A 24,815-nucleotide genomic window follows, 5' to 3' on the forward strand; every position below is an offset into this window, starting at 1 on the left:
TAAATGGTCAGTTCTTGCAATGGAGGGAGGTGATCAGTGGGATCCCACATTGTTCACTATTGAGGCTGGTACTATTGAATTTGTTCCAAAATTATTTGGAATTGGGAATAAGCAGTGCGGTAGCCAAGTCAGCCAGTAACACATTATTCAGGATGGTGAAAACCAAAGCAGATTCTGAAGAGCTATAGGATCTCTCTCAATTGAGTAAGCAACAACTTGGCAAATGAAGTTCAGTGTGTGTTAAAGTGATGCATATTAAACCAAAAAGATTCCCAACTTTAAATATATGTAGATGGCATCTGAACTAGCTGATGTTGACTCAGTATGCGGCAGCGGCGAAAACAGCAAGCTTCGTGCTAGGAATAACTAGGAAAGGAACAGTAAACAGTGGAACTCAGAGTTTAATTGGCGTATGGACATAGTGATGTCTGTGAGCAGACCAGCTTTAAAAAGACCACCCAGTAGGAGTTCATGGAAGATTGATCTATCAGTGGCTACTAGACACTGTGACTATTGGCAACCTCTATATACAAAGGCATCAGACCTCTGAATGCCAGTGCTAGGATGCAGCATCGGGACAGCCTCAGTTTCTGTGCCTTTAGACATTCCGGGGCAGCTGTTTGGCCACTGTGTGAAACTGCATGCTTGACCAAGTGGACCAGTGGTCTGATCCAGCAGGCTCTATTTACTTACTTATAAAAGACTTTTACAGCCCTTTCGGAATAATTAGTCTCTCCTATATTCTGTAACTTCAAGTTACATTCGCTAACATTTTTTAAAGCTTGTCTTGAAGATGGGAGTGTCAAGCTGGTTAACATAAACTTGTGTTTGATGTCTTCCAAAGGTTCCATATATACAATAATCATCAAGTACATCCACAGCATAATGCTTAACTGAGAACTAGAATTTACCAAGACAATGCATGCTTTTTATTATATTTTTAATCATGCTGAAATGAGAATTATTACTTGTTCATCCATAATTATCTGCTGATAACAGGCTGACATTTCCTTACTTGGACTGCTCAAAGAAAACACAAAAAAAGTGGGAATGTAAAGCCTCTGGTCAGCTTTATTAGAACAGTAAATTTACAAACGAAAGACTCAGCGGTAGCGGTGAAGTTGCAAAGTGTTGCGTCGTCTCCAGGCAGCACGGCGGGAACCACCAATGGTATGATGGAACTTGTGGCCTTTTCCAAGGCCACGGCTCTTCCTGCCAGCAGAGGTCAACCCACGCATCTCTCTGTGCTTGTGGACGGGCTTGGTGATCCATTGGGTGTCAGGATTGCGCCTGATAGCCTTGTGGAAGGGGTCGATCAGAATGACCTCGAAGAATTTGTATGTGGAGTCTTCACCCACCCAGTAGGAGTTCAGTACTCTTAAGGCTCCACAGTGGCGGCCAGCACGATCCTAAATAGAAGCGGGGGAAAGTGCTCAGAAGCAGAACACAGAAGAAGCTTAACTAAAAAGAAAGGAAAACTATCTAATGAAGGGATCCCAGCTCAACTGTAGAACTTGAATCTGAAGGGATGACAGGATACCAGATAGTTAAGATGCTGAAAACCTTCATGCAAAAGGAAATGGAAAGTTCAGTTATGATGCTCAAAACTACATTAGACAGAGAATGCAAAAATTTTTCTGAGGAGGGGAGTCCTCGATTATTGGGGTGGGGGCTGAATATTACATCTTTCAATTTTCAATGCCGCACTAATGAGTCAGCACTACTATAGCAGAAAGATCCATCGCTAGCTGCTTCACTTGAACATTACACACAGCAGCTAAATGGCAAAGAAATGAGCACGGTACTGGGCAGGCACCTCACTAACGTAATGTAGCGTTTATATAGTTCCTGAAATCACTGTGTCTGTGTTTTGTTAAGTGATTCATGGAATTATGTATGCCTGAAGAAAGGATGTAAAAAGTACACAAATCTAGTTAAAACAACTGAGTACCTGTTCACTGAGGAGTTCTCTGATCTATCCAATGACTCCAAATACAAAAAAAAATATTGCTATTATCTTCGTACTAAAGTTTCTATTTTCACTGTTTTCTGCTTCTGACTTCATGAAAGGTTTTATGTACAACAAAGAGTAAGGTTAAAACAGCAATATGCATTATGGCATCCTATAGACAGATGAGCTAGAAATTAGGATACAAAAATGTACTGCTTACTGGAACATAACCATAAAGACTCTGCTAGACCTTAGGCTGCCATGGAATGCAGCTTATCAAATTAGGATTTGCTAACAAGATTTCTTCCGGCATGCCATTACATATACTAGGAGACATTTCCAGCTTGGATAGGCATGTTCATTTGCAACCACAGCTATTGGAATGTCATTCACAACTGAAATGTAACAAGGTCATCAGTTTTATACAATGTGACCAATTAGGTTGCTCATGTACCAGAACGAAGGTGCCCATTTATGAACTTTTTTTTGCTGCAGTTTATTCCTTAACCAAGATAAATATTTTAAAGAAACAACTAAGGGATTTATTATGCCGGCTATTCAATCAGGTTTTTTTTCCAGAATGCGGTCAGTTTATTCTGTTTTATCTAGCTTCCTATGTAGCTCAGAATTTTCCTTTCATCAATACTGCACAGATCTTAAGCAATTTTTTTCTCACTTTCCAAACTTCTGATTCTCTGGTTTTGGTTGCTATTAAGCATACTTCACAAAAATGTTTATTTCGTATATCAGACAACTCCTTAAAAGAAAAGCAAATCCATGTCCGCTTCATTCTCACAAGACTGCCATCACAAATGGCTAACCATTCAATTGCTAATTCAGGTCTTTAAGCCAATCCGTTGGCAAGATCTTACTGTGACTGTTTAGCCTCACCCTGCCCAGTGGTTAGTCAAAGTCAATAGACTATGCTAATACTATTCTTAATTAGTAAACTGATCATTAGATATATGTCGCGCCTCAAACCTACTCACTTGAAGCCGCATCTATGCACATCTTTTTATCAGATAATTTAGAACAAGCTTAGAACAAAACCAGAGATTTTTACAGGACTACCCTGTCATGGTTGCCAACTCAGTATTTATTTCGTTTACATTCTAGCTTTCTCCCCAACAGGGAGCCAAAGTGGCTTGTTTCCTCTCTTCCATTTTACACTCATAGCAACCCTGATGTAATTTAGGCAGGGTTGTGTGTGATTGGTCGAAATTCATCTAGCAAGCTTCCACGGCTGAGCCGTGAACCTACATTTCCCAAATCCTAGCTGGACACTCCAACCGCTACATCACACTGGCTTAGGGTGCAATATTAAATTGACCTCTAAAGCTTGGGAGCTTTTTCTGATTTTTCTTGAAGATACAAAAGGCAAACCAACAGAACATGTTTTGGCCATTGCAAATTGTACTATAGATGAAATCCTTGGATTTTTACAATATGAACACGGTTAATCTTTGGAAATAATGGGCAATAGAAATGGATTTAGAATGACAAAAGAATCAAAGAGGACACTCACTTCTGCTACAGACTGCAAGCTCCGGGCAAATTTCAACTGATTGACACCATGATGCACGGGTTTACCATATGTTGCTCCTTTAGGCACTGGACGTTTACGACCACCGCGGCGAACACGAATGCGGTAAATAACATAACCTAAGACACAGGTGAATATGTGAAAAAGGTGAAAACAGTATCATAGCAGCAAATATTCTTGAGGGTGTACTGAAGACACTACTGACAAAAACACAAGTTTTTATCCAATTACTAGACTATTCAGATATTTAGCCTATTTGAAGTTTACTAAGGCACGAACTGCATTAGGAACTGAAATTTTTAGGCTGAGGTAGCACAAAGACATATTTAAATAAGCTATAACTTCCAGCACCACAGCAACTTTCAGTGCTCTGTTCAGCATTTTTGTCTGCACTGACAGGTTAATTTAATGATACGCTAAAAATGTACCATTAACAAAAATGTTTGCACTGCTACTACTGTACTGAGAAAGTAATCAAATGAAAAAATTTCATTTTGCTCTAAATTCCAATCACCTTGTTTAGCCTTATATCCCAGCCTGCGAGCTTTGTCTGGCCTGGTAGGTCGCGGAGCTCGATGGAGGGCAGACAACTGGCGATACTGCCAGCAGCGGACACGCAAGAGGAAGCGCATCACATCTGACTGTTTCTTCCTCCACAGCTCTTGGATGTACTTGTAAGCACCCATTGTGGCTTATCTGCTGAAATATATACATGATTAATATTTCATTTTCTTAAACATATATACCAATAACACCCCCCCCCAATATTTTGCAGTCCTGAATAATCAACTCCCACCGTTGACAAGCATGCCTGACTTCTAACTCTTAAGGCACTCTAGCTGTAAAGGAAGTGTTTTTACTCCCAGTATGTCAAATGGTGAAAAGCATCTACTAGCAAACTCCTGATGATCCTTAAGGCATTTTTTCCTACCAAAGTTTCAGCAAAGTTACATAAAGCTGTACATTTTAACTTTTCTCCTTATGCAAAAAAGTTATCAATTTAAACGCAGTGAATAGGATTCTGAACAGTATTACTAAAAATTATTACTACCTTATATCTTCCTCTTCCCCACCATGCTTCTCTCAGCTGGATCATAGGCCCAAGTTCTGCCAAAGCCTAACCAGCCACCACAAAATTCAGGCTTCTTGTTTCTTCATCACCCTGCCACCACCTCCATGGGAATGCAAACTCTCTTAAAGTCCACTGGTACGGTGCAAGCATTAAGCAGCAGCTACTACTTGTTCTTTTTCAGCACAGCATTTCTTTCCCCTTTTACAACTGACTGCGACACAGCACTAGCCAGAACACCCCCCCCCCCGTGTACCTAAATTTCAGACCGCAGCCTTCCAAGCTTGTTAGAATTCAGCTAGACAAGAAATCAGCTTTCCAAGCTGGGGGAAACCATTACAAGTTTTAACCAGGTCTGCATTTGTGGTGCAAGCCTTCCTAAAAAAATTAGTTGGGTGAGAAAAAAAAACACCTTTCCTAACAATAGCTGCCCCTTAAGGCTACAAATATACAGACCTGTTACTCCCAAGGGATGCCGTTCGTTACAACAGGCCTACTCTGGAGCAAACAAAAAGGCGCCCTGCAGGCGTCGGCTGCGACCCAACTCAAAAAATAAAAGCGAGTCAGCTAACTTTGCAGAATTATTACTACCCTTCTCGTCCTCTCCCCACCACGCTCCTGTCGGCTGGTCCACCCTGCTTAGCGACCGCAGGCCCAAGCTCCGCCACAGCCGGCCCAGGCATCACGCAATTCAAGCTTTTCAACTCTTCACCGCGGGGAAACCCCTGCCGCCGCCTTTCCCCAACATCCACCCGTACGAGACAACCACAAACACACACCGAGAGGCCTCCCAAATTTAGGATGGAAACGGATTTAAGTCGCGACACTAAGCAAGGCACAATCTTTACCTGACGGCGGCCGGAGCCGGAAAGGAAGGGGCCTGTTTCCCACAATGCTTTGCGACAGCTCCCTGACCCACGGAGGGGAACAGCTCTGCGCCCGGGTGCTTCTTGGGAAATGTAGTTCAATTAGACCTCTAGAGTTCCGGGAGGTTCCATTCGCGTCAGCGGTGGAGAGGAAGAGAGGGAAATCTCGTCTCTTTCTCTCGGAGGTGAATAGCTTGCTTAATTTCTGATGTGAGAAGTCTTTGCGTTTAGGGTTTGCTTGAAAGTCATGCTAATTGGATTTTTTTTCTTTTTAAATGAAGAGGTGGATTCCTTTTTTACCCTTTCAGTTGAACTCTGGACATGTTCAGAGGCAATCTCATCTCTAGCTGCTTAACAAAACAGGAGTCCAGTAGTACTTTATAGATTAGCAACATTTCTTAAAGCATTGGATGTGCATTAAAAGCTTCAAACGTGTTCAAAACTTGGCTCAGAAATTAGGATATGCAACACTTCCCGCTCGTTTTCAAACTGAAACGCAGAAGCTCCTTACAGGACGGAATGCGTAGGAGGCATGACTCTATTCATAATGTTATCCGGTGCACGTTTATGGAGGAGTCAGTCTTCAATGGCACTTTCTTCCATATAACTATGTTTAAGATTATAGCCCTAATTCTTACGACAATCCTGCAAATTTATTTAAATTGTGAGAGGAGCAAGCCCACAAGCGTTTAGTACATTTTGTGGTGAGTAGGAAATCAAACTGTCCATCTTTTAGGGGTAGAGAGGAAATTAGCTTTGGCTAGAGATGTGGAAGAAATTTGAAATTGTGCAGTACTTACTTTCTTGTCAAACTTAAATGTCTTTTACTAATTTAGCAACATAAATGCATCACTTATAATGCAACATATAAAATTATACTATTTAGCATATTGGTGGAATTTACAGCGCAGTCTTGAGGGGGTGGGGGTGAAAGCGCTCTGGAAGCCAACTAAGAGTTATGATGGCGTATACTTGAACATACACCATTGTAACCCCCTATGATGGCGTAGGTAGTCCATAGGCTGCCCGAACTGGTTGAGCCTCTCACTCCTGTCCTTCTGACTGCCATCCCTGAAGGATCTTTTTGGTTGTGGGCAGTGGCTCTTCCACCCTGGTGTGGGGAAGGTGGCCAGCAGCAGCGAGAGGATATGGAGTTGCTGTGACAACCACCAGACTGAGATCCATGTGAGAACCACCCCAACAGGGCATGACCAAGAGTGATTATTCCAAGGACTCTCCCCTGATCTGTATTAGGAGATCCTTTGTGGCAAGTGTGGGTCGAGGGCAGGGAACGGACCACCCCCCTTCCACCAACGTATGTGCGGCTGAGTGAGGAAGGCCGGCCCTGTTCAGTGGACTGCACAGTGCTGGCATGGGAGTGTGTCACAAGACTGCAGGTGCCCTGGCTGTGGCACGCTTCCCCCCATGTAGCAAGGGCTCAGCTATCCAGGCCACGTGGGGCAGTTGGGCACCCCTGGCAGAACTGTGGGGGGCCATAGGCCTGTGACCTGGCAAAACAGTTGCAGGGTCCGCAACCCTTGAATCAGCCCCCCCCCCCATGGATGGTTTCCCTTTACATACCTATGCCAGTGCTATGACTGCGGGGCATGTGGTCCCTGGCTGCCTGCTCTCAGGTGGGGAGAATTGTAGCCTGTGCCTTTGCTTGCTGCTTACATGGCCATTGGGAGATACTGGCGGGGTTGTCAGGTGAACAGCGGGGCATGTGCTTCCAAGCCTTGGAAGCGGGGCATGTGCTTCCAAGCCTTGCACGTGCTTCCAAGCCTTGCTAGGCTTGGCTGCTGGCGTAGCTCTCTGTCAGAGTGTCAGTTTGCCTGTCAGTTCTCTAGCCAGAGTTACGCCATATTAACGTGCTATAATCTGTAGGTGTTTAGTCTTCCTGCCTCTAGACCCAGGTGCAGCCAGGCCGCATGTATCCATGGGAGCGAGGAAGTCTTATCAGCCCGTTCCGGCCAAGACCTTGATGTCCACGTCTTCCCATGCCTTCACAGACAGGATTGAGGGGGGAGGCTGGGAAAGAGTGTTTGATGTATTGCTACTTTCGTTTCATGTGTCATTCTCAACAAAGCCTTCATTCAGCCAAGGCTTTTCTAGTCCTTGGAATATGGACACTTGTATCCTGAGCATAGTCTTTCAATAAACCTTTTGGAGTCAAGAAACCTTGTGCTTCTTGCAGAAGGGGGGAGACGAACTCTAGATAACTGGGATTCCATAGTCTGACACTCTCCTTAGGGAGCAGATGAGTGACACTGCAGGTTCTTGGGCACGCAGGCACAGGTGCCATGGTGGGCCTCAGGATTGTGCTGCCAAAAGGATAAATCTTCATTTTCTTTAATAAAGAAAGTAGGTTTTGCTTCTGCAGTGCTCGTAGTCCATGTATCAGAGGCCAAAGGGCTGTGTATCTTTTGAAATATAACTACCTTATGCACCCTTGATAGGATTGCCAGGCACAGCCTGCCAATTGTCTTCTGTTCCCAAAACAATAGCTTGATGGCTTGTCCAGAGGTAGAACAATAACTTGGGAAAGGCTTGCTTGTGCATATCTGAATGGAATTATAGATGAACCACAATTGCTGGATGGAAAGGGTTTTTCAGGTCCCTGAGTAATCCAGATTAGGAAAGGTGGGTAAGAAAGGTACGGAAGGGTGTTGATGAGATCAAGCAGAAACTGCTGGAAGACCTCTTTTTTCACTTAAGTACTTGTTCCGGGCATGGAGGGGCAGGTAGTCAGCCTGACACACCTTCTGGTAATTTTCCAACTCCAGCTGGGGTTGGCATCTGTCCTGCCTGGCCAAGCAGTATTTTGTGCTTATGGCACATGAGGAGGGGGCTTATGATATACATATGATTAAGCTGCTCTTTCAATAAGGAGAAGGGGTATGACTGCTAATAGGGATGGGGGTGGGTAGCTATTGGTGAGCACATTTGCTGGAGGGAGTGGTTATACAAATGACAGAGGTGGGAGGGACAATTTCTCCTGCTACTGATATTTTAAATTCTCCTGATATTTTAAATGTAAATGATGTCTGTTGTGCTGTTTAGGTAGGTTTTATTGGCTTCACCAAATATTTGAAAGCAATGGGAAAAGGCTACAAGGTGGTGGTGTGTGGAATGGCTTCTGTTGGGAAGACTGCTATTTTGGAGCAGATTCTCTACGGTAACCACATTGTTGGTAAGAGTTTTTTTAATTTCACATCTCCTAAAATGGTAATAAATATTAATTTTTAATTTAACAAATAATATAATGAAACTTACTTCATTTGTATCTCATCTTTCTCCCAAATGGGTATCCAAAGCTGTTTAAATGATGCTCATCTCCTCCATTTATCCTCAGAACAACCCTGTGAGGTAGGTTGCACTCAGCAAGCTTCTATGGTAAAGTGGAGATTCAAACCTGCATCTCCCAGATTCTTGTCCGAGAAAGTTTATTTTTACATGAAAAATAAGCACATAGTAGTAGTCATTGTTACAGCAACCACAATAGTTTTATTGTGGTCATAGACCAGCAAAATAAAACACACATTGACAAGAATAGTTACAAGAAGACATTACCAAAAATAACAAGTATTTTTCTTTAAATCAGCACTGAGCTACAATATACTTTGGCAGCTGTGCAGAATCTGGCAACTACTGGGATTCCAGGCTCAAGATCTGCTAAAAGAAGGGGTGTGTGCCATTCTTCAGATTTAAAAAAAAATGAACGATGAACTCGTATCTAAGATTGTCACAGAAGGGATAGCACAACAGAACATGCCCAATTGTTTCAATCAAATAAGCACCCTGGTGAAGCCAGAAGCAGTTTCTGAGAGCCAGGGACTGTAAAAAGAAAGGAGAAACCCTTCACCTTTGAGAGAACTTGTGTTTTGGTAACAGGTCTAATAAACCTCCTAACCTGAGGTATACTTTCTGAGGAAAGGAAAGCAAGAATTTCTCCTCGGTATTTATTTACTTTAGTTGGGCTCACTTACAATGTATTCAGTCTCGTGGGTGAAGTGTTGTGTAACTGCTGGGTTGTAGTGGAGAATCACTTTGCCTTTATAAACTGAAACATTCCACACCTAACACTTACTCTGTTGAATACCGTGTTGTTTTCTATTAACTAAAACATGTTTTGCCTTCGCCTGTGTTTTATGTGTGCAGCTGAGTAGATAGTAAAGGGGGAACTAGATTTACCTCCTAAATACAACCAATTTTAGTATAACAGCATCTGAATAAGAGGGCACACAGTTTAAGCACTACCAACCCTTCATCATAAACCTGTGTCACCCATTCTCATGAACATGGGTGGCTAGTGTGAGATAAAGAGAAGCTAGTGTGAGGGAGGGGCCATTTTAGAAAGGTTCCAGTAAATTACAGAGGACCCTGAGGCATTTGAGGACAACATAATCCTAAATATAATAAAGCCTTGAACCTAGAATACAGTTGCCTCAGAGCTTCATCCTAATCCTTCTCTTGTAACTGTCATACTGCTTTGCAGGAGAAAAGTGGGATACTTTTAAATATTAAAATATTTAAATAAACAAATACTTGTCTTGTTCATCTTTGCGTAATAGTACTAGATGTCAGGGCTCAGATATTGAGGGATGCAGTAGCTGAAAATGCACTGGGTTCTACTTGGGGAAAGATGAAATACCAGTGGAAATGCTAAAACACGTCCTTCAATGTGTGTTTGTGAATGCTGAGATTATTTTAGGGACTCTTCTTTCCTTTTGAAAACTTCAGGCATGGAATGTAATGCAACTATAGAGGATGTTTATGTGGCTCTGGCTGAAACAGATCGAGGAGTAAAGGAACAGCTACGTCTGTATGATACCAAAGGAGTGCAAGGAATCGAGCAGTTTCCCAGGCATTACTTCTCTATTGCCGATGGCTTTGTTTTAGTATACGCTGTGAATAGTCTGGAATCCTTCCAGAAAGTTGACCAGCTCAAAAATGAAATTGACAAGCTTAGAGACAAAAAGGAGGTAAGAGCTTGTTTTTTCTGTTTGATCTTAAGTATTATAATTTGTTTGTTAAAATATTTCTGTATTTCTATTTTTTCTTACATTTTAAAATATAGTTAATTCTCAGTGGGGGCTAAAAATGCCCAATACGCAACAACCCCCTCAAACATTACAAAATGCAGAGAACATTGACATCTGGTAAAGATGGTTAGCTGAAGAATACATTCATTTCAGTTAAAATCTCAACACAACTTCAGTCAAATATTTAAGCTGCCACAGCAACACGTCCTTTTAAAGAAGAGTGGTTGTAGGCACATCTTCCTAAAAATGGCCAGTGTCTAATGATGATGTTATGTATGACGGCAAATGAACTTGTCACTTGAAGAGGGTTTCCAAGACTTATTAAGCATCAGATACAGCAGTTTTGCATGTGTCAGACCAAGGACGTGGGAAGGTCGGAGAGAGATTTTCCACTTTGGATAATCTCGGCTTGCTCTCTTTCCCTGCCATTTTTGAGTTTTTTGGTCTGTTTGCATCTCTGTTTTTGTCAAAGGGTAACTTCAGAGTCAGGGTCAACCAAGAAGTAATGTGGGAGATTCACATGAGTGACCTAGTGGGGAAAATAGAAACTTTGAAGAGATCATTTGGATCTTGAGAATGGTTTTCCCCCAGCTTGTCTCCAAAATGTGAGGGAAAGAATCCCAACCTGTGAGAGATTCTGATCACAGACCTCCAGCATTGCATCTAATTTAACCTGCAAGTGAAGTCTTAGAACAGCCCTTAATGTGAATAGAGCCCTGTGGCTCAGAGTGGTAAGCTGCAGTACTGCAGCCCAAGCTCTGCTCACGACCTGAGTTCGATCCTGATGGAAGCCGGGTTCAGGTAGCCGGCTCAAGGTTAATTCAGCCTTCCATCCTTCCAAGGTTGGTAAAATGAGTACCCAGTTTCCTGGGCGTAAAGTGTAGATAACTGGGGGAGGCAATGGCAAAACACCCCGTAAAAAAGGTCTGCCAAGAAAACATCGTGATGCGGTGTCCCCCCATGAGTCAGTAGTGACTCGGTGCTTGCACAGGAGACTACCTACCTTTTTAAAAATGTGAATAGCACAGCTTGAAAAATGAATTGTTCCTCACAGATTTTTAAAATCCTTGGATCATTGGCAATAGCTCTCACTATTACCTACATGCTTGTGTACCTTATTACTGTGTTATGGATTTTCTTAGGTATCTTGAATCTCCTTTCATGAGGAAAGATGGGATAAAAACCCTAAAGTTGATAATCGTGATACAGAATGCAGTAACTGACAGTGGACTGAGGTAGATGTAATTTGATGTGTTTCACTGCGGCCACTAAATCAGACCCTTCATGGAGGGAATGGCGTCAGTCTTTTTGCTAATCGAATGCTGTAGCTCAGCAAGCGGAATGATATCACCTACACAGGGCATTAGTATTTACCATCTTCCCACAATAAATTACATATATTGTGTCCCTAATGTCTCTCTTAACTAAGTGCCTCAAAAAAGGAAGAACGCTCTTCTGGGGCCATTTAAACTAAGTGTGCATGTGACTGCACTTACGTAACCTTTGGCTGTTGCCAGAGAGCAAGATGTTGCATAACACACAAGGCATGCTGGCTTCGTTGATTAAGATGTAAGGGAAGAAGGCCTTTAGACTCTTTCATTCACTGCCACAGAAAAGCACGACATTATTACATATAGAACCCTTGGCCATGGGCCTTGATGGAGATCTCATGATCCGTTTAGCAAGAAGAAGGTTGGCATTCTCAAAATGAGCCCCATACCCAGTAGGGCCAATAGTTGCAGTTACAGATATTGTTTTTGCCAGTGCACTCACCGTTTACAGTTTAAAATATGGAGAAAAAACAGTTGAAGAGTTGCATTTTCTCAGGCTGTTGGTGATCTCTTCAAAAGCTACTCTGGCCTTGGGCTTGTTTTTACATTCCATATGAACACACAGATCTTTACAACAGGGAAAGCTGGATTCTGTCTGGGTTCTAGGTAGTCTCCAGGAGCAAATGGTGGGGCCTTCCTGGCCTGGGATTGTCCTCTTAGGTCACGGTTGGATTTCTGTTTAATCTCTAATTGACTTGACAAGAACCATAGACTCAAGGAGTTGGAAAGGGAGTTGAAAGCCATCCAGTCTAATCCTTTTTGTGAAGCCGATCTCATCTGGTCTCTGCTATAACCCCAATGTCTGCTCCGTCGATAAAAGACAGTAAGACACCAGAAGCAGAAGGTAACTCTACTGTGCAACAGCACTTAAAGATCAAATTGTTGGAGAGGTTCATGGATTGAAGTAAGCCCACAGCTTCATGTGCCAGCTGCCTTCTCCTTACAGTGCCCTCTTTTAGGGTTGCCTGTAGGGTTCGGTCGTGGGCTTTTTCTAATAGGTTCTCTGCTCTGGAATGTCTTTCCAAAGTCGGTGTGGTGCATTTAGGAAGGCAAATAACGCAGTTCTATTTCAGAGCATGTTTGATGGAGGGCAAACGGTTTTGGCAGATCCAGCATCGGTTTTAGCCCGTGCATTTTTAAAAATCCTTTTGATGTTGGTATCCTTGAAGAAGCTTGTTCTGTTAGCCACCTTGTAACTAAAGAGATAAGGTGGGATATAAATATTTTTAAATACAGTCAATAAATAAATCAGTGTAGCATGGCAAGATTAAAAAAAAGAAAAGAAAAATCTGCAAGGTCCCTTGAGAGTTCCCCTCATAATAAGTTGTTGCAATCCAGCTTGGGGGTGGGGGGGGGATATGTATGCTGAGGAACCATTTGGCCAAATGGGGGCGGGGAATGCAGTTCCTGCCTCAGTCTGTCTGTCAGGTGTACATGTGTAGCTCCCAAGAGAGGATCTAGATTTTGCTCTTTTTCCCTCACCTTGTCACGATTGGCTGATTATCTGTCCAAGGCGCCGTATGCGCAGCCCCAGCTGCTGCACAGGCACATCAATGGATCAGAATGAGTACCTGTCATTAAAGCCACCACAATTTAGTGGTATTTGAAAACCAGGAAAAAACAAAGAGTTTCTCATGCCAACATCTTTGTTTATTACTACATATGTTTCCTAATCTGATTATGTAACCAGTTGTCATACCGATGACAAACAATTTATGACTCGGCTAACTTCGCAGCACACGAGGCATCGAGGAACCTCTTGAACCTTGCAGAACCTCTTGTGGACAAATAATGCATTGATTTATCTTACCGTGTAGATTCTTCTCCTTTCTATTAAATTAAAGCAGAGGAGATATAACGTTTCCCATTTTTTTATAATGTGGTCTAAGTAATATGAATTAACATCAGTTTTGCAAGACAGAATGATAAAGAACAGTAACAATAATAAATGCTCTTTAAGTCTTTACATAAGTGTCTTTTTCGACTTGTCACTTTAATTTGCTGTTTGTTATCTGAATATGTGTTATTGCAAAATCTGTATATGTAACAAGTAAATTACAATAAAAGGTTTGAAGGTTTAAAGTAATATAATTAAGAAAATGCTATAGATCAGAATCCAAATTATGCAAGCTTACAGTCCAATTATGCAAGCTTACTTCAAAAGGAACTATTAAATCTTTTGATATTAAGCACAGTCTTCATTCAAGAGTTAAATGATAATTTCACACACATTCCTAGTGGTGAGACTCCCTCCCCACCAGAAGAACTGCTTATAGTAGTGCTTGCTTCATTCTCCCTCTTCTCTCTTTCACATCTTGCGAGCATGACAATGGCGTGGGATCTGGAGATGGTAGAGTGTCGGTAAAAATGTGACAGGTCTGAGATGATGCTTGAAGTAACTTTGCTTGTCCACTTGAAGAGAGATGGTTTGGCAGGTTCTCAAAATAGGTCTGTCTGTCTGTTTACATTATTTATAGATGTGTGTGTGTGTATGGGCCTATTAGATATTGAAATGCCAAACTGCTGAGATGTCTCCTCTTTATGGTGGAGTGCATCAAAAAGTTACAGCTTGTCATTCTTTCTGGGTACTGTAAGAATGATGAAAAAACCAAAATGCAACCTTCTTCTTCTCTTCCCCTGTGCCGTGCTGATTGTGCTACCTTCCGTTCTGGAGCAGAGAAACTTAAAGGTGCCTGGTCTGAGGAAGGAGGGAAGACAGTTGGCAGAAAACGACTGCCTGTATTCCTATCCCGAGAATTCACTAGTACAGATGATCAGAAGAGCTTGACATTGCCTAGTATTGGAGTCAAGAGGTGAAGCTGCAGGGTATTCCTCATTGAAGATGTAAATAAGGAAGAGCTTGGGGCTCTGTTTTCAATAGACAAGGAAGAGACTGATGTGTTGAAAGCTAGTGCAGGAAAACTTAAATACACCAGCTTACTATATAATTGAGTAAGTGTGTTTCAGACAACTCACTTTATACCCTGGTGCACCACCAGAGGGCAATGCTGTAGAGGAAAGCCCAGGTAACTCACCATATCGCTCCAGAAAACATGCCGTGGTGGGAAGCCCAGGCCGGGAACAGGAGCGGAGCAGCTGGCAATGCCCTCCACCCTAACCCAACTGATATTAGGAGCAGACTAGGTGGCAATGCCTGCCCCCCGTTCAGCCAGCTGGTATTAGGAGTAGAACAGGTGGCAATGCCCACCATCACCTTAACCCAGCTGGTATTAGTAGTGGAGCAGGAGGCAATGCCTGCCCCCTCCCCTTCAGCCAGCTGGTATTAGGAGTGGAGCAGGTGGCAATGCCCGCCCTCCTCCTTAAACTGGCTGATATTAGGAGCGGACTAGGTGGCAATGCCCGCCCCCTCCCCTTCAGCCAGCTGGCATTAGGAGCATAGCATGTGGCAATGCCTGCCCCCTGCATTAACCCAGCTGATACTAGGAGCGGAGCAGGTGGCAATAACCACCACTCTTCGGCCAGCTGAGATCAGGAGCGGAGCAGAAGGCAATGCCTCTCTGCTTTAACTCAGCTGTTACTAGGAGTGGAGCAGGTGGCAATGCCCACCTCCCACCTTAACACAGCCGGTAATAGGAGTAGAGCAGGTAGCAATGCCCACTCCCATCTTAACCCAGATGGTATTAGGAGTGGAGCAGGTGGCAATGCCCACCTCCCTTCAGCCAGCTGGTATTAGGAGCGGAGAAGGTGTCAATTCCCACTCCCCACCTTAATCCAGCTGTTACTAGGAGTGGAGCAGGTGGCAATGCCCACCTCCCACCTTAACACAGCCGGTAATAGGAGTAGAGCAGGTAGCAATGCCCACTCCCATCTTAACCCAGATGGTATTAGGAGTGGAGCAGGTGGCAATGCCCACCTCCCTTCAGCCAGCTGGTATTAGGAGCGGAGAAGGTGTCAATTCCCACTCCCCACCTTAATCCAGCTGGTATTAGGAGTGGAGCAGGTGGCAGTGCCCACCCCCCTTTATCCAGGTGGGACCAGGAGCAGAGCAGATGGCAATGCCTGCCCCCTTCACCCAGCTAGGATCAGGTACCAATGCCTGCCCAGCGCCTTCACCCAGCTAGGATCAGGTACCAATGCCTGCCCAGCGCCTTCACCTGGGTGGGATCAGGTACCAGTGCCTGCCCAGCGCCTTCACCTGGGTGGGATCAGGCACAGAGCAGGAGGCAATTCCTTTCTGCCTTCACCCAGCCAGGATAAGAAGTGGAGCAGGTGGCAATGCATGCCACCTTCAACCTACTGGAATAAGGCACTGAGCAGGTGGCAATGCCCACCCCATCTTCACCCTGTTGGAATCAGGCGCCAAGCAGGCAGCAATCTCTGCTCCCCTTCAACCTGCCAGAATAGCAGAGAAGGTGGCAATCCCTGCACCCCCTTCACCTAGTTGGGATCAGGAGTGGAGCACGTAGCAAAGCCCACCACCTGCCTTCACCTGTCAGGATCAGGCGAGGAGCTGGAGGTAATGCCTACTCCTTCCTTCACCCAGAAGGGAACAGGTGGCAATGCCCACCCCCCTTCAGCCAGCTGTGATCAGGCTTGGAGCAGGCAGCAATGCCTGTTCCCCTTCACCCAGCCGTAATCAGGTGCAGAGCAGAAGGCAATGCCTGTTTTCCTTTCACCTGGCTGGGATCAGAAGCGGAACAGGTGGCAATGCCTGTCCCCTTTTACCCGGCCTGTATCAGGCATGCAGCAGGCATCAAAGCCCACCACCTCTTCACGTTGTTGAGATCAGGTGCGGAGCAGGTGGCAATGCCCACCCCCTCCTCTACTGGCTGGGATCAGTGACAGAGGAGGAGGGAATGCTTGCCTGCCCACTCTCCCCTTTATAACAACAACAACAACAAAATTTGATTTATATACCGCCCTTCAGGACAACTTAATGCCCACTCAGAGCAGTTTACAAAGTGTTATTATTACCCCACAACAATCACCCTGTGAGGTGAGTGGGGCTGAGAGAGCTCCAGAGAACTGTGACTCGCCCAAGGTCACCCAGCTGGCTTCATGGAGGAGTGGGGAATCAAACCCAGCTCTCCAGATTAGAGTCCCGTGCTCTTAACCACTACACCAAACTGGCTCTAGAGCCAGTTGCATTTTTCCCCACAACGGGCTTTGTTTCTAGTCCCTAATAATGCAGGAGGTAACACATCCTGACTGAATAAACTTAGAGATATCTCTTGCCCTCAGTTAACATTGGTGATTAAGGAATGTGAATGAGCTGCCCCATATATCAGACTAACTGCAGTTTGTTAGCTGGAGTGGCTGTGGCTGTCCTCTCCCACAGCAGCTGGTGAGATATTGATGCTGCCACTAGCTTGGCAAGCTGCATAGTCGTAGGAAATGAACTTGGGCTGCTTCATGAAAGGGCCATTTGAGCACCTTTTTATTAAAGGAAGGTATCGGCATCGCAGTGAGGTAATCTATTTGGTGATGCAGACGATAGTCCTTCCTTCAAGGTTTATGCCACTGGAGGACTGAGTCTAATGAGCCCTTCTGAATCTGAGCTGTGGTTTACATTGTTCCGGATTGACGCTACTCTGCAGGAGGTGGGGACGGTGCAGGGAAATCCTAGTAAGATTGATGAGAACAAAAAGTGTGAAAATTAGTCCTGTTGACGCGTGTGAGTTAAGACGTTACCTGTTTCACACTGGGGCTTTATAGAAGATCTGTTCACATATGCAGAATTAATTGTCTAGTGTCAAATCCATTCTTAAACAGCATTTCTGTGCTCTTATATATTACCTCATCCAGCAGAAGGAATAAAATAAACTGGAGTCTTGTGGTCAGTCTGGGTTCTCACCATCTGCCCTTGCTTGGCCTTGGCTGGCTCTTGAATTTCCCCTTTTCTCTCTGATTGCTCTAGTTTCTGGGAAGTTGTCCTATCCACAACACCCCCCCACCCCCCATGAACACAGCCATTCTCTTCTGTCTAGATGTCTATTGATGGATTCCTAATTGGACCAACTGTGCTAACTTCCCATTGCAGAAACTTGTATGTGGTGGTAGAGAAAGATGGGGAATCCAAGGGATGTAATAATTATATTTATAATGCACCTGTTCACTTGGTGCTGTGCCACACAATTAAGTCAAAAAGAACTAACTGTGCTTGCCGCCTAAGTTCCGCCCCCCCCCCAATAAAAATTACCACTAAGGAAGGATCCAGAGGAGTTAGCTGTGTTAGTCTGTAGCTGCAAAATAGTTGCATCTGACAAAGAGAACTGTGGTTCTCGAACGCTTATGCCTCAATAAAGTTGGTTAGTCTTAAAGGTGCTACTGGACTTTTTACTATTTTACACTAAGGAAGAGGAAGGATAAGAGACAGAGATCAGAACTTAAGAGCCCTGGAGAAGAGAAACATTTTTAGGCATGGTGGACAGTCAGTTCCAGAGAAAAAGGAGAAATAAAGGCCAAAAGGATGGAGGCATCCAAAAAAAAAAAAAGGAACCCCCGATTTGGACATGAAAAAGTATAAAGAGAACACAGAGCAGCAACTACAAGAAGGCAGATATATAGGGAGAAAGGAATTTAGATGAAAAGAAGCTCAAGATTACAGCCATATCAGAACTTGTACATTTCTTCAGTAGGGCAAACAGCCTTTTCCTGGGGCCATTTCAGATGGGGGAAATGGTATTGTGTGGGAAAATCTTAGAACGGTATTGCACCAACGTCCTAACTGGAATTGTCCCCCATGGTGTGTTATATTTAAAGAAAGAGACCTCATGAACTCTTCATGGGACTCCCCACATCAGGTGTAGATCTGCCTTTAGAAGCATGAGAACAGGCGTGAAGATGGTGAATGAGTGGAGCAGAGGCAGGCAACAAGAACTCGGAACAAATAAAAAGGCTTGAATGCAGCAGAACTGGGAAGAATAAGCTAGACTTGGGACATTCGGGGAGTGTGAGGGAAAGAGAAGTACAGAAACCATAACTGGCCTCAAAAAGAAATGGTCTTAGAGTTTGGCATTTTACATTTTCCTTGGGGATGTCTGTGGGTTGGCTCAAGAGATGTATAATCCTGCACTTCCCAGATATGTGCAGCTCTGATTCAGAGTGGGACTATGTGGGGAGAGGGAGCTTAGATCTTCCCCATGCCCTTTTCCCAACCTGATTTGGCCCCAAGAGTTATTGTTTGCTGTGTTCGGGAAGTGTAACGTCAGTACAATAAGGCAAATACTAGCACCCCACAGTTGTTTCCAGTCAGGAGAGTGGCAATAGGGCTGGGGGGTTAAACTCTCTCCACGTCACAGTCCTGATCTGAATTGGGCCCATGCATGATTGGGAAGTGTTGAATTCCAGAGTATGTCTCTTGAGCCAACCTAGGGGTGATCCCAGGGGAAAAAGTAATGTGGAGTTAATTCCTTTGGAAGGGGGGAAGAGCAGAATTAAAAATAGAGAAAAAGGAAATAGATAATTGTCAGAAGAAAAAAATGATAGTTAAGTCCTAGTTAGGATCAAGGTGATGTTGTGACAAACTCAAGGAGAAAGGGTCATGGGAACAGAAAGATTGAGGGAGGGAAGCGGAGTGACATCTGGATTTTAATGGATGTTAAAAGTCAGCTGAGATGGAAACAGAAGGAGAAGACCAAAGAGAGGGAAAGTCAGATCTTGAACTGAAAAAGAAGAGAGGGATATTCAGGTGAATGAACCAATAAAATATAGGTATAGCACAACAGATCAGAAAAAAACTTTCCTAGTCTGTAGATCGCAGGGTCCATAGCACGTCTGGGGAGTTTCTGAATCTCCTATGACAGTAGTTGGGTGGGTAGCCATGTTGGTCTGCAGTAAAACAGCAGGATTTGAGTCCAGGAGCACCTTAAAGACCAACAAGCTTTTGAGCTCCCTTCTTCAGACATGAGTAGGAATGGAGATCCCTGAGCCTTTATATCTCGGCCATAGGTGGGTGGGGTGTTACGAGGGAGGGCATCAGGATGTACAGGTACAATGCAGCTTGCTTCCACAATGGTGATTTGGGGCATTTTTCTATAAACTAACATGACTATGCACAATCTTATATGGAGACCGTTCTTATTGATAATTTAAGTTACCTAAATTGTATACAAATTTAGAATATGCTGTAATCTAACACTGAAGGTAAAATAAAGTATACTGTTCACATGGCAACAAGCCAAGCAGGTTTCAGGACAGCTGGGAACCACCCTTAAGAACAGCTTGTTGCAAAACCAGACTCCAGGGCCACAATCCAACCCAGAGTTATGTGTTGGTTTCAGTGGGTTGGTCTTGCTCAATGCTGTCCTGGATTGTGGCCTGGGTGTTGTCTGTCTGAGCAATACTGTAGCCTGTAGCAATGTCCCTCTGTCATGCTTTGGTGGAGAGGAAGAGCGGTGTTTAAGACAGTCAGGTGCTTATCTGGAGGTTACAGATGGCTGTCTACCTATGCATATTTTAAAATGATGGTCTCCATGCAGCAAAGAACACCTGCACAGAGGGCCTTGGGGTTGTCAGTGGAGGTTTCAGGTTTTGCTTTTTAGTCTGTGATTCTCATACATATTGCAATTTAATGTTCAAAATGTTTTAAGTATTTAAGTATTTATTACGTATTTAATAAATAATAATGTAATTAATAAAATTTATTAATTATTTAAGTATTTATACAGAATCAGATTTGTTGGGTCCATCAAGCCCAGCGCTGTCTCTTTTGACCGTAATTCTAGTTTGACGGCTCAGGTACAGGTGAGGCAGGGAGTTCCCCCAGAATGGGTCATTGGTGTGAGGGCCTGGTGTGAATGGAGTTGGGGGAGGTTTAAGGTTTCCCTAGCTTGAAATGGTCCCGGAGAACCACTCTTTGCTGTTTTAGGGCAAGGGTTGGCTCTTTGGGGCCGTTTCCATTGGAAGAAGAGCACTCAGGGGAAAACTTAACTTGCCCACCCCGATCACATCCAAGTCCATCTTAATGGGGCTCACCATATGTGATTTTTTAAAATGGAATTCTGCTCATGTAACTCCCAGCATGTTTGTACAGTTGAGCATTGGTGCTTGAATCATTACGTCACACTCGTTTGTATCTTACCACTTAAGCAAATTTTAAAGCCTTCCTACAGCCGAAGCAGCCTTTCTCCAGTTTAAGTGACTCTTCCACCAGCAGACAAAGCCACTTAAGTTGGAGGAAGGGTGCTTATGCTGGAAGAATTTCCTCCAACCTAAAGTAAGATACCACCTGCGGTCTGTTTTTTAGTGGCCATGCCAGGTGATGCCACAATAGACATATACCTTAACTTGTCCTGAGCGACTTTCCGCTTCTGTCTGATTTCCCCTCCTCTTTCCTTTCAGGTGTCAGTAGTGGTTTTGGGGAATAAAACTGACCTTATGGAGCAAAGACATGTCACGACTGAAGTAGCACAGCAGTGGGCCAAGCTCGAGAAAGTGAAACTCTGGGAGGTGACGGTAACTGATAGAAGGACGCTGACAGAACCCTTCACCACGCTAGCGAGTAAACTCTCTCAGTCCCAGAACAAATCAGCATTTCCTTTGCCTGGCAGGAAGAGCAAAGGCAATAATGGAGACAGCTAAAATAGTCCTCTGAGGATGAACTCCTTGACTTTCCGTCTCCTGCTGAGGCATATGTTCAACTCTTTCTTTTGTGCCTCATGAAGTGTAGCAAGTTATTTGATGATGAAGTTGGTGAATGGCAAGCAGCTTCCTTTGTTCCTTCTAAAGCTGTTGAGCAGCTTTGGATATCAGTAGCAAAATGGCCTCCAGCGTCACTACATAAAAGCATGTAAATTATCATGGTGGTGTTTGGTCTTTGATAAGATGCTAGTTTTCTAGGTGTAAGGTTGCAGGCACTGCAGCAAATAGGAAGGGAAGGTACAGTATTCCCAAAGAAGATACTTAAGATTCAAGTGGAAGATTGATGTTCAAGTTGCTCCATGGTTTGTGGAGTGTGAAAGTGTCTCACAACGGAGATCGGACTGAGGTTCAGAAAAGCATGTAATTGGAAAACTTTGCACCTCTGTAGTGCAGTGCCATGCGGTTGCCCTAGTTGGAAGTCCCTTGATTTCAGCAGGCTTTAGAGTGGAGTAACTCTGCTTGGGATTATGCTGGGGGACTGTAGCACCCAGCTGCAGTGCATGCAGCAAGCCTATCAATATACATCCAAACAATAGAGGCTACTAGTTTTCCTGTCCAAAACTCTGCTTACATATTTACACTGGCTGTTGCTACAAATGATGCTATTCCAGTGCTATTGCCGTGGTTGGATTCTGCAGTCATGCTGTACTAGGTATCCTCCCTCTGTAGTTTTGCTATTCTTGCCTAATTTGGCACGACGTAGTGAATTCAGAAGCTTTCTTTTTAAAAGACAGCTCTTATGCATGTAATGATGGCTTAGAAATCATGCAGAAATGCCCTGGGGGGATCTCAGAAGCCCAACCATGCTTGGGCTGAACAGGATTTTCATCTTCTGACTGGGAGGGAAAGGCATTTAAAATCAACAAGAGCTTGCTGCATTTTAAATGCATAGCCATCTCCTTTCAGACTCAAATAATAGCTCCTCAAAACATTTCAGTGAGGCTTCACACCACAGTCCACAAGCAGAACACAACTTTCTAGATCAGTCGTACTGTGCTCTTTTTCGCTTTTGATTTACAGAGTGGATGCATTTAGAAAGAAGGAACAGGTTTCATAAAGGTATAGCCCATTAACAACAGCTATCTGGCTTTTGTGAAGCTGATTCTCTCCTTTTGGGGAGCACAGGAGAAAAAGAGCAGTGAACCAATTAGAATCTGGAGGCTTGGCAATGTCACACCCAAGAATTCACGTTGTGTGTTGGAGAATGTAGTAATCCTCATTTGGCAGCACGCCAGGACCGCAGAAGTGTACATGCATTTGTGACGTCTGACCTTCAGCCACTGTACTCAGCATTTAAGAATGTGCCAGCCTTCTTGATCTTCCTGCAAAGCCGTTCCTACAACCTAAGATGATAGCAAGTTAGTAATTGCTGAGCCATATCTGCTGACTGCAATTAAGCAACTTCTTTAATAGCAGTGGAAGAGCAGTTTGATTCAAAAACATGCAATTCAAAGCCTTTCCTTGCTGAAGAGGTCACTGAGAATGTGGTTTGCTGTGTACCCAGAGATGAGCACCAATCTTAAGACTGAATCACAGGTAATTTCTGGGAGTGTTCGAGCCCTTGATACTCTCTGCTAGACATTTGTGGTTGCCGATAGCGGTGCCTCTCCCAGGTCCTGCTGGTAGCATAAAGTGTTATGTTAAAGGAAGTTTGAGGGACTTCCTTCTTTAAAGACAGGGTCACATGTTATTTACATCTTAGATAATAAGTGAATCTTCCATAATACCTGTGTTCCTCGCTATGCCTTGTGCTGGCTGATGGTGACGGGAGCCAATGGGGGTACTCCCTTCTCCCTGACTTTTGTTTTTACAGAATTCTTGTATTGCTCTTGAGAGATTTGAACACCAAGCAAATTCAGTATTAGTGCCGCCACCCCTCCTCAAATCCAGCAATGGTGCTTTCTTATCCACGGACTGTTAATCAACTTATACTCAAGAGCTGATACATTAAAAAAAATTGGGTGTATGGATCACATGAAGGTTTCTCATTACTGAGAATAGTTCCTTTGGAATCCTTCAGCTTGGTCAATTGCAAGCCCTTTCTCAGAATTGCATTGCAGCTGATGTAGGACAGGTTAACAGCAGCACTTCTGAAAAGGAGCCAGAAATTCTACGGAAAACCAAATGATATAAATGAAGAAATGCTGAGCTATAGAGCTGGTTTGGCTCCCCGTTGGAGAGAAAGGCAGGGCATAAATGAAGTGCACACATACATATATGAAGAGCCAATGCTGTTTACAATTACAGAATTATCCTTTCCAGGTCCCAACTAGAAACTCACAGATCCGCTCCCCATTAGAGGAGTACCATACTCATTTAGCATACTGTGTTCCCTTCTAAACACCAGAGCATAAAATGGGAGTGATCAAACTGGAAACATTCACCAGACGAGGATAAACAGGGTTGAAAGAACTAGGGCTGGTTATCCAAAATAAACATGGGATATTAACATGAATCAGGAAAAAGAGGGAGAAATAACTACTCGGGATATATCGTGATTCATTGGTTTTAAATAACAGGTAGGTCGTTTCAATTAAAACTACAAGGATGTTCTAAATATAAAAGCAGTTCTGCTGATCAAGGCTGGGTTTATAAATTCTCTTCCCTCAATAATTTTCTGGAAAAAGTTTGATATTAATTTAGGATGCTTTAGGTATGGGATAATATGTTTTCTGTCCAGGAATGTTACTTTCATATGCCATTTAACCCATTTGGCGATAGGACTCCTGCACTTAAAAAAGATGCACTCGTAGCCAAAAGGTTGCACGTTATTTGTGGGTATGCTCAAGATTTAGCATCTGAAGTTGAGATTTGTTGCTTTGATTATATGAGCTACTGCAAGAGAAGAGCAGCATTAGGGTCAGCTGTGAGGCTATGGAGCATAGCACTAAGGTACACCATTCTGACAGTTGCCCTCTTCAATCAGTTTTATCTTGGAAGTGGGAATCAAATGACACCACCGTTGAGTTACTGTTGAATCCAATCTTAAATATACAATTCACCAACCACAAACAGCAGCGAAGTTCAGCACTTCCTTGCTCATGGTCTCCATTCTGTCCCGCCAGGCATCTCTTCATTCCAGCCGATCTCTCTTAGAGGTACCCACACTCCCTTCCTACTCCTTTACAATTCTTCTGCCTCCTTTAGTACCTCCTTCATCTACATGTTCTGGTTGAAGGAAGCTGACACATTTGCCAATCTCTTACTAACATGTTTTGAGTGACTGGCATATTGGAAATTCAACAGCCTGCAATCAGAATGGGCTTATGCTATTCGCACCATGTTATTTTATTTAGCTATTTATAACTTGCTTTTCTTCCCAATGGGAACTGGAAGCCGCTTACAACGTTTCCCTCCCCTCCACCTTATCCTCACATGATCACCCAACTCTACGAGGTAGGTGAGGCTGA

At 43.7% G+C, this 24,815-nt stretch overlaps 2 protein-coding genes across 3 annotated transcripts; one reads left to right on the plus strand and one right to left on the minus strand.

Annotated features, from left to right (window-relative positions):
* Positions 1-1,045: 1,045 nt before the first annotated feature.
* RPL15 (ribosomal protein L15) lies at positions 1,046-5,455 on the minus strand. The gene is made up of 4 exons (XM_054991906.1): positions 5,412-5,455; positions 4,009-4,190; positions 3,477-3,613; positions 1,046-1,409 (listed from the first exon to the last, which is right to left on the minus strand). Exons 2-4 carry the CDS (start codon positions 4,178-4,180, stop codon positions 1,104-1,106), a joined length of 615 nt encoding a protein of 204 aa, XP_054847881.1. The 5' UTR covers positions 4,181-4,190; positions 5,412-5,455; the 3' UTR covers positions 1,046-1,103.
* An 88-nt stretch (positions 5,456-5,543) lies between these two features.
* NKIRAS1 (NFKB inhibitor interacting Ras like 1) lies at positions 5,544-21,564 on the plus strand. Of its 2 annotated transcripts, XM_054991859.1 has the most exons (4): positions 5,544-5,614; positions 8,490-8,619; positions 10,170-10,411; positions 21,106-21,564. In XM_054991859.1, the coding sequence occupies exons 2-4, from the start codon at positions 8,526-8,528 to the stop codon at positions 21,343-21,345; spliced, it is 576 nt and encodes a 191-aa protein (XP_054847834.1). In that variant the 5' UTR covers positions 5,544-5,614; positions 8,490-8,525; the 3' UTR covers positions 21,346-21,564. The 2 variants fall into 2 exon arrangements, with proteins under 2 accessions (XP_054847834.1, XP_054847835.1); XM_054991860.1 differs by lacking the exon at positions 8,490-8,619 and having other exon boundaries at positions 5,561-5,614.
* The last annotated feature ends 3,251 nt before the right edge of the window (positions 21,565-24,815 follow it).

The sequence above is a fragment of the Eublepharis macularius genome, chromosome 11 (assembly GCF_028583425.1).
Source record: "Eublepharis macularius isolate TG4126 chromosome 11, MPM_Emac_v1.0, whole genome shotgun sequence".
Lineage (NCBI taxonomy): Eukaryota > Metazoa > Chordata > Lepidosauria > Squamata > Eublepharidae > Eublepharis > Eublepharis macularius.

Coding starts and splice junctions, on each gene's coding strand:
- RPL15 (XM_054991906.1), bottom strand. CDS start 4,180: ATGGGTGCTTACAAGTACATCCAAGAGCTGTGGAGGAAGAAACAGTCA. Junction 3,614..4,008: donor GGGATATAAGGCTAAACAAG/GTGATTGGAATT, acceptor CCTGTGTCTTAG/GTTATGTTATTTACCGCATT. Junction 1,410..3,476: donor GCTTGCAGTCTGTAGCAGAA/GTGAGTGTCCTC, acceptor GCTTCTATTTAG/GATCGTGCTGGCCGCCACTG.
- NKIRAS1 (XM_054991859.1), top strand. CDS start 8,526: ATGGGAAAAGGCTACAAGGTGGTGGTGTGTGGAATGGCTTCTGTTGGG. Junction 8,620..10,169: donor CTACGGTAACCACATTGTTG/GTAAGAGTTTTT, acceptor TGAAAACTTCAG/GCATGGAATGTAATGCAACT. Junction 10,412..21,105: donor AGCTTAGAGACAAAAAGGAG/GTAAGAGCTTGT, acceptor CTTTCCTTTCAG/GTGTCAGTAGTGGTTTTGGG.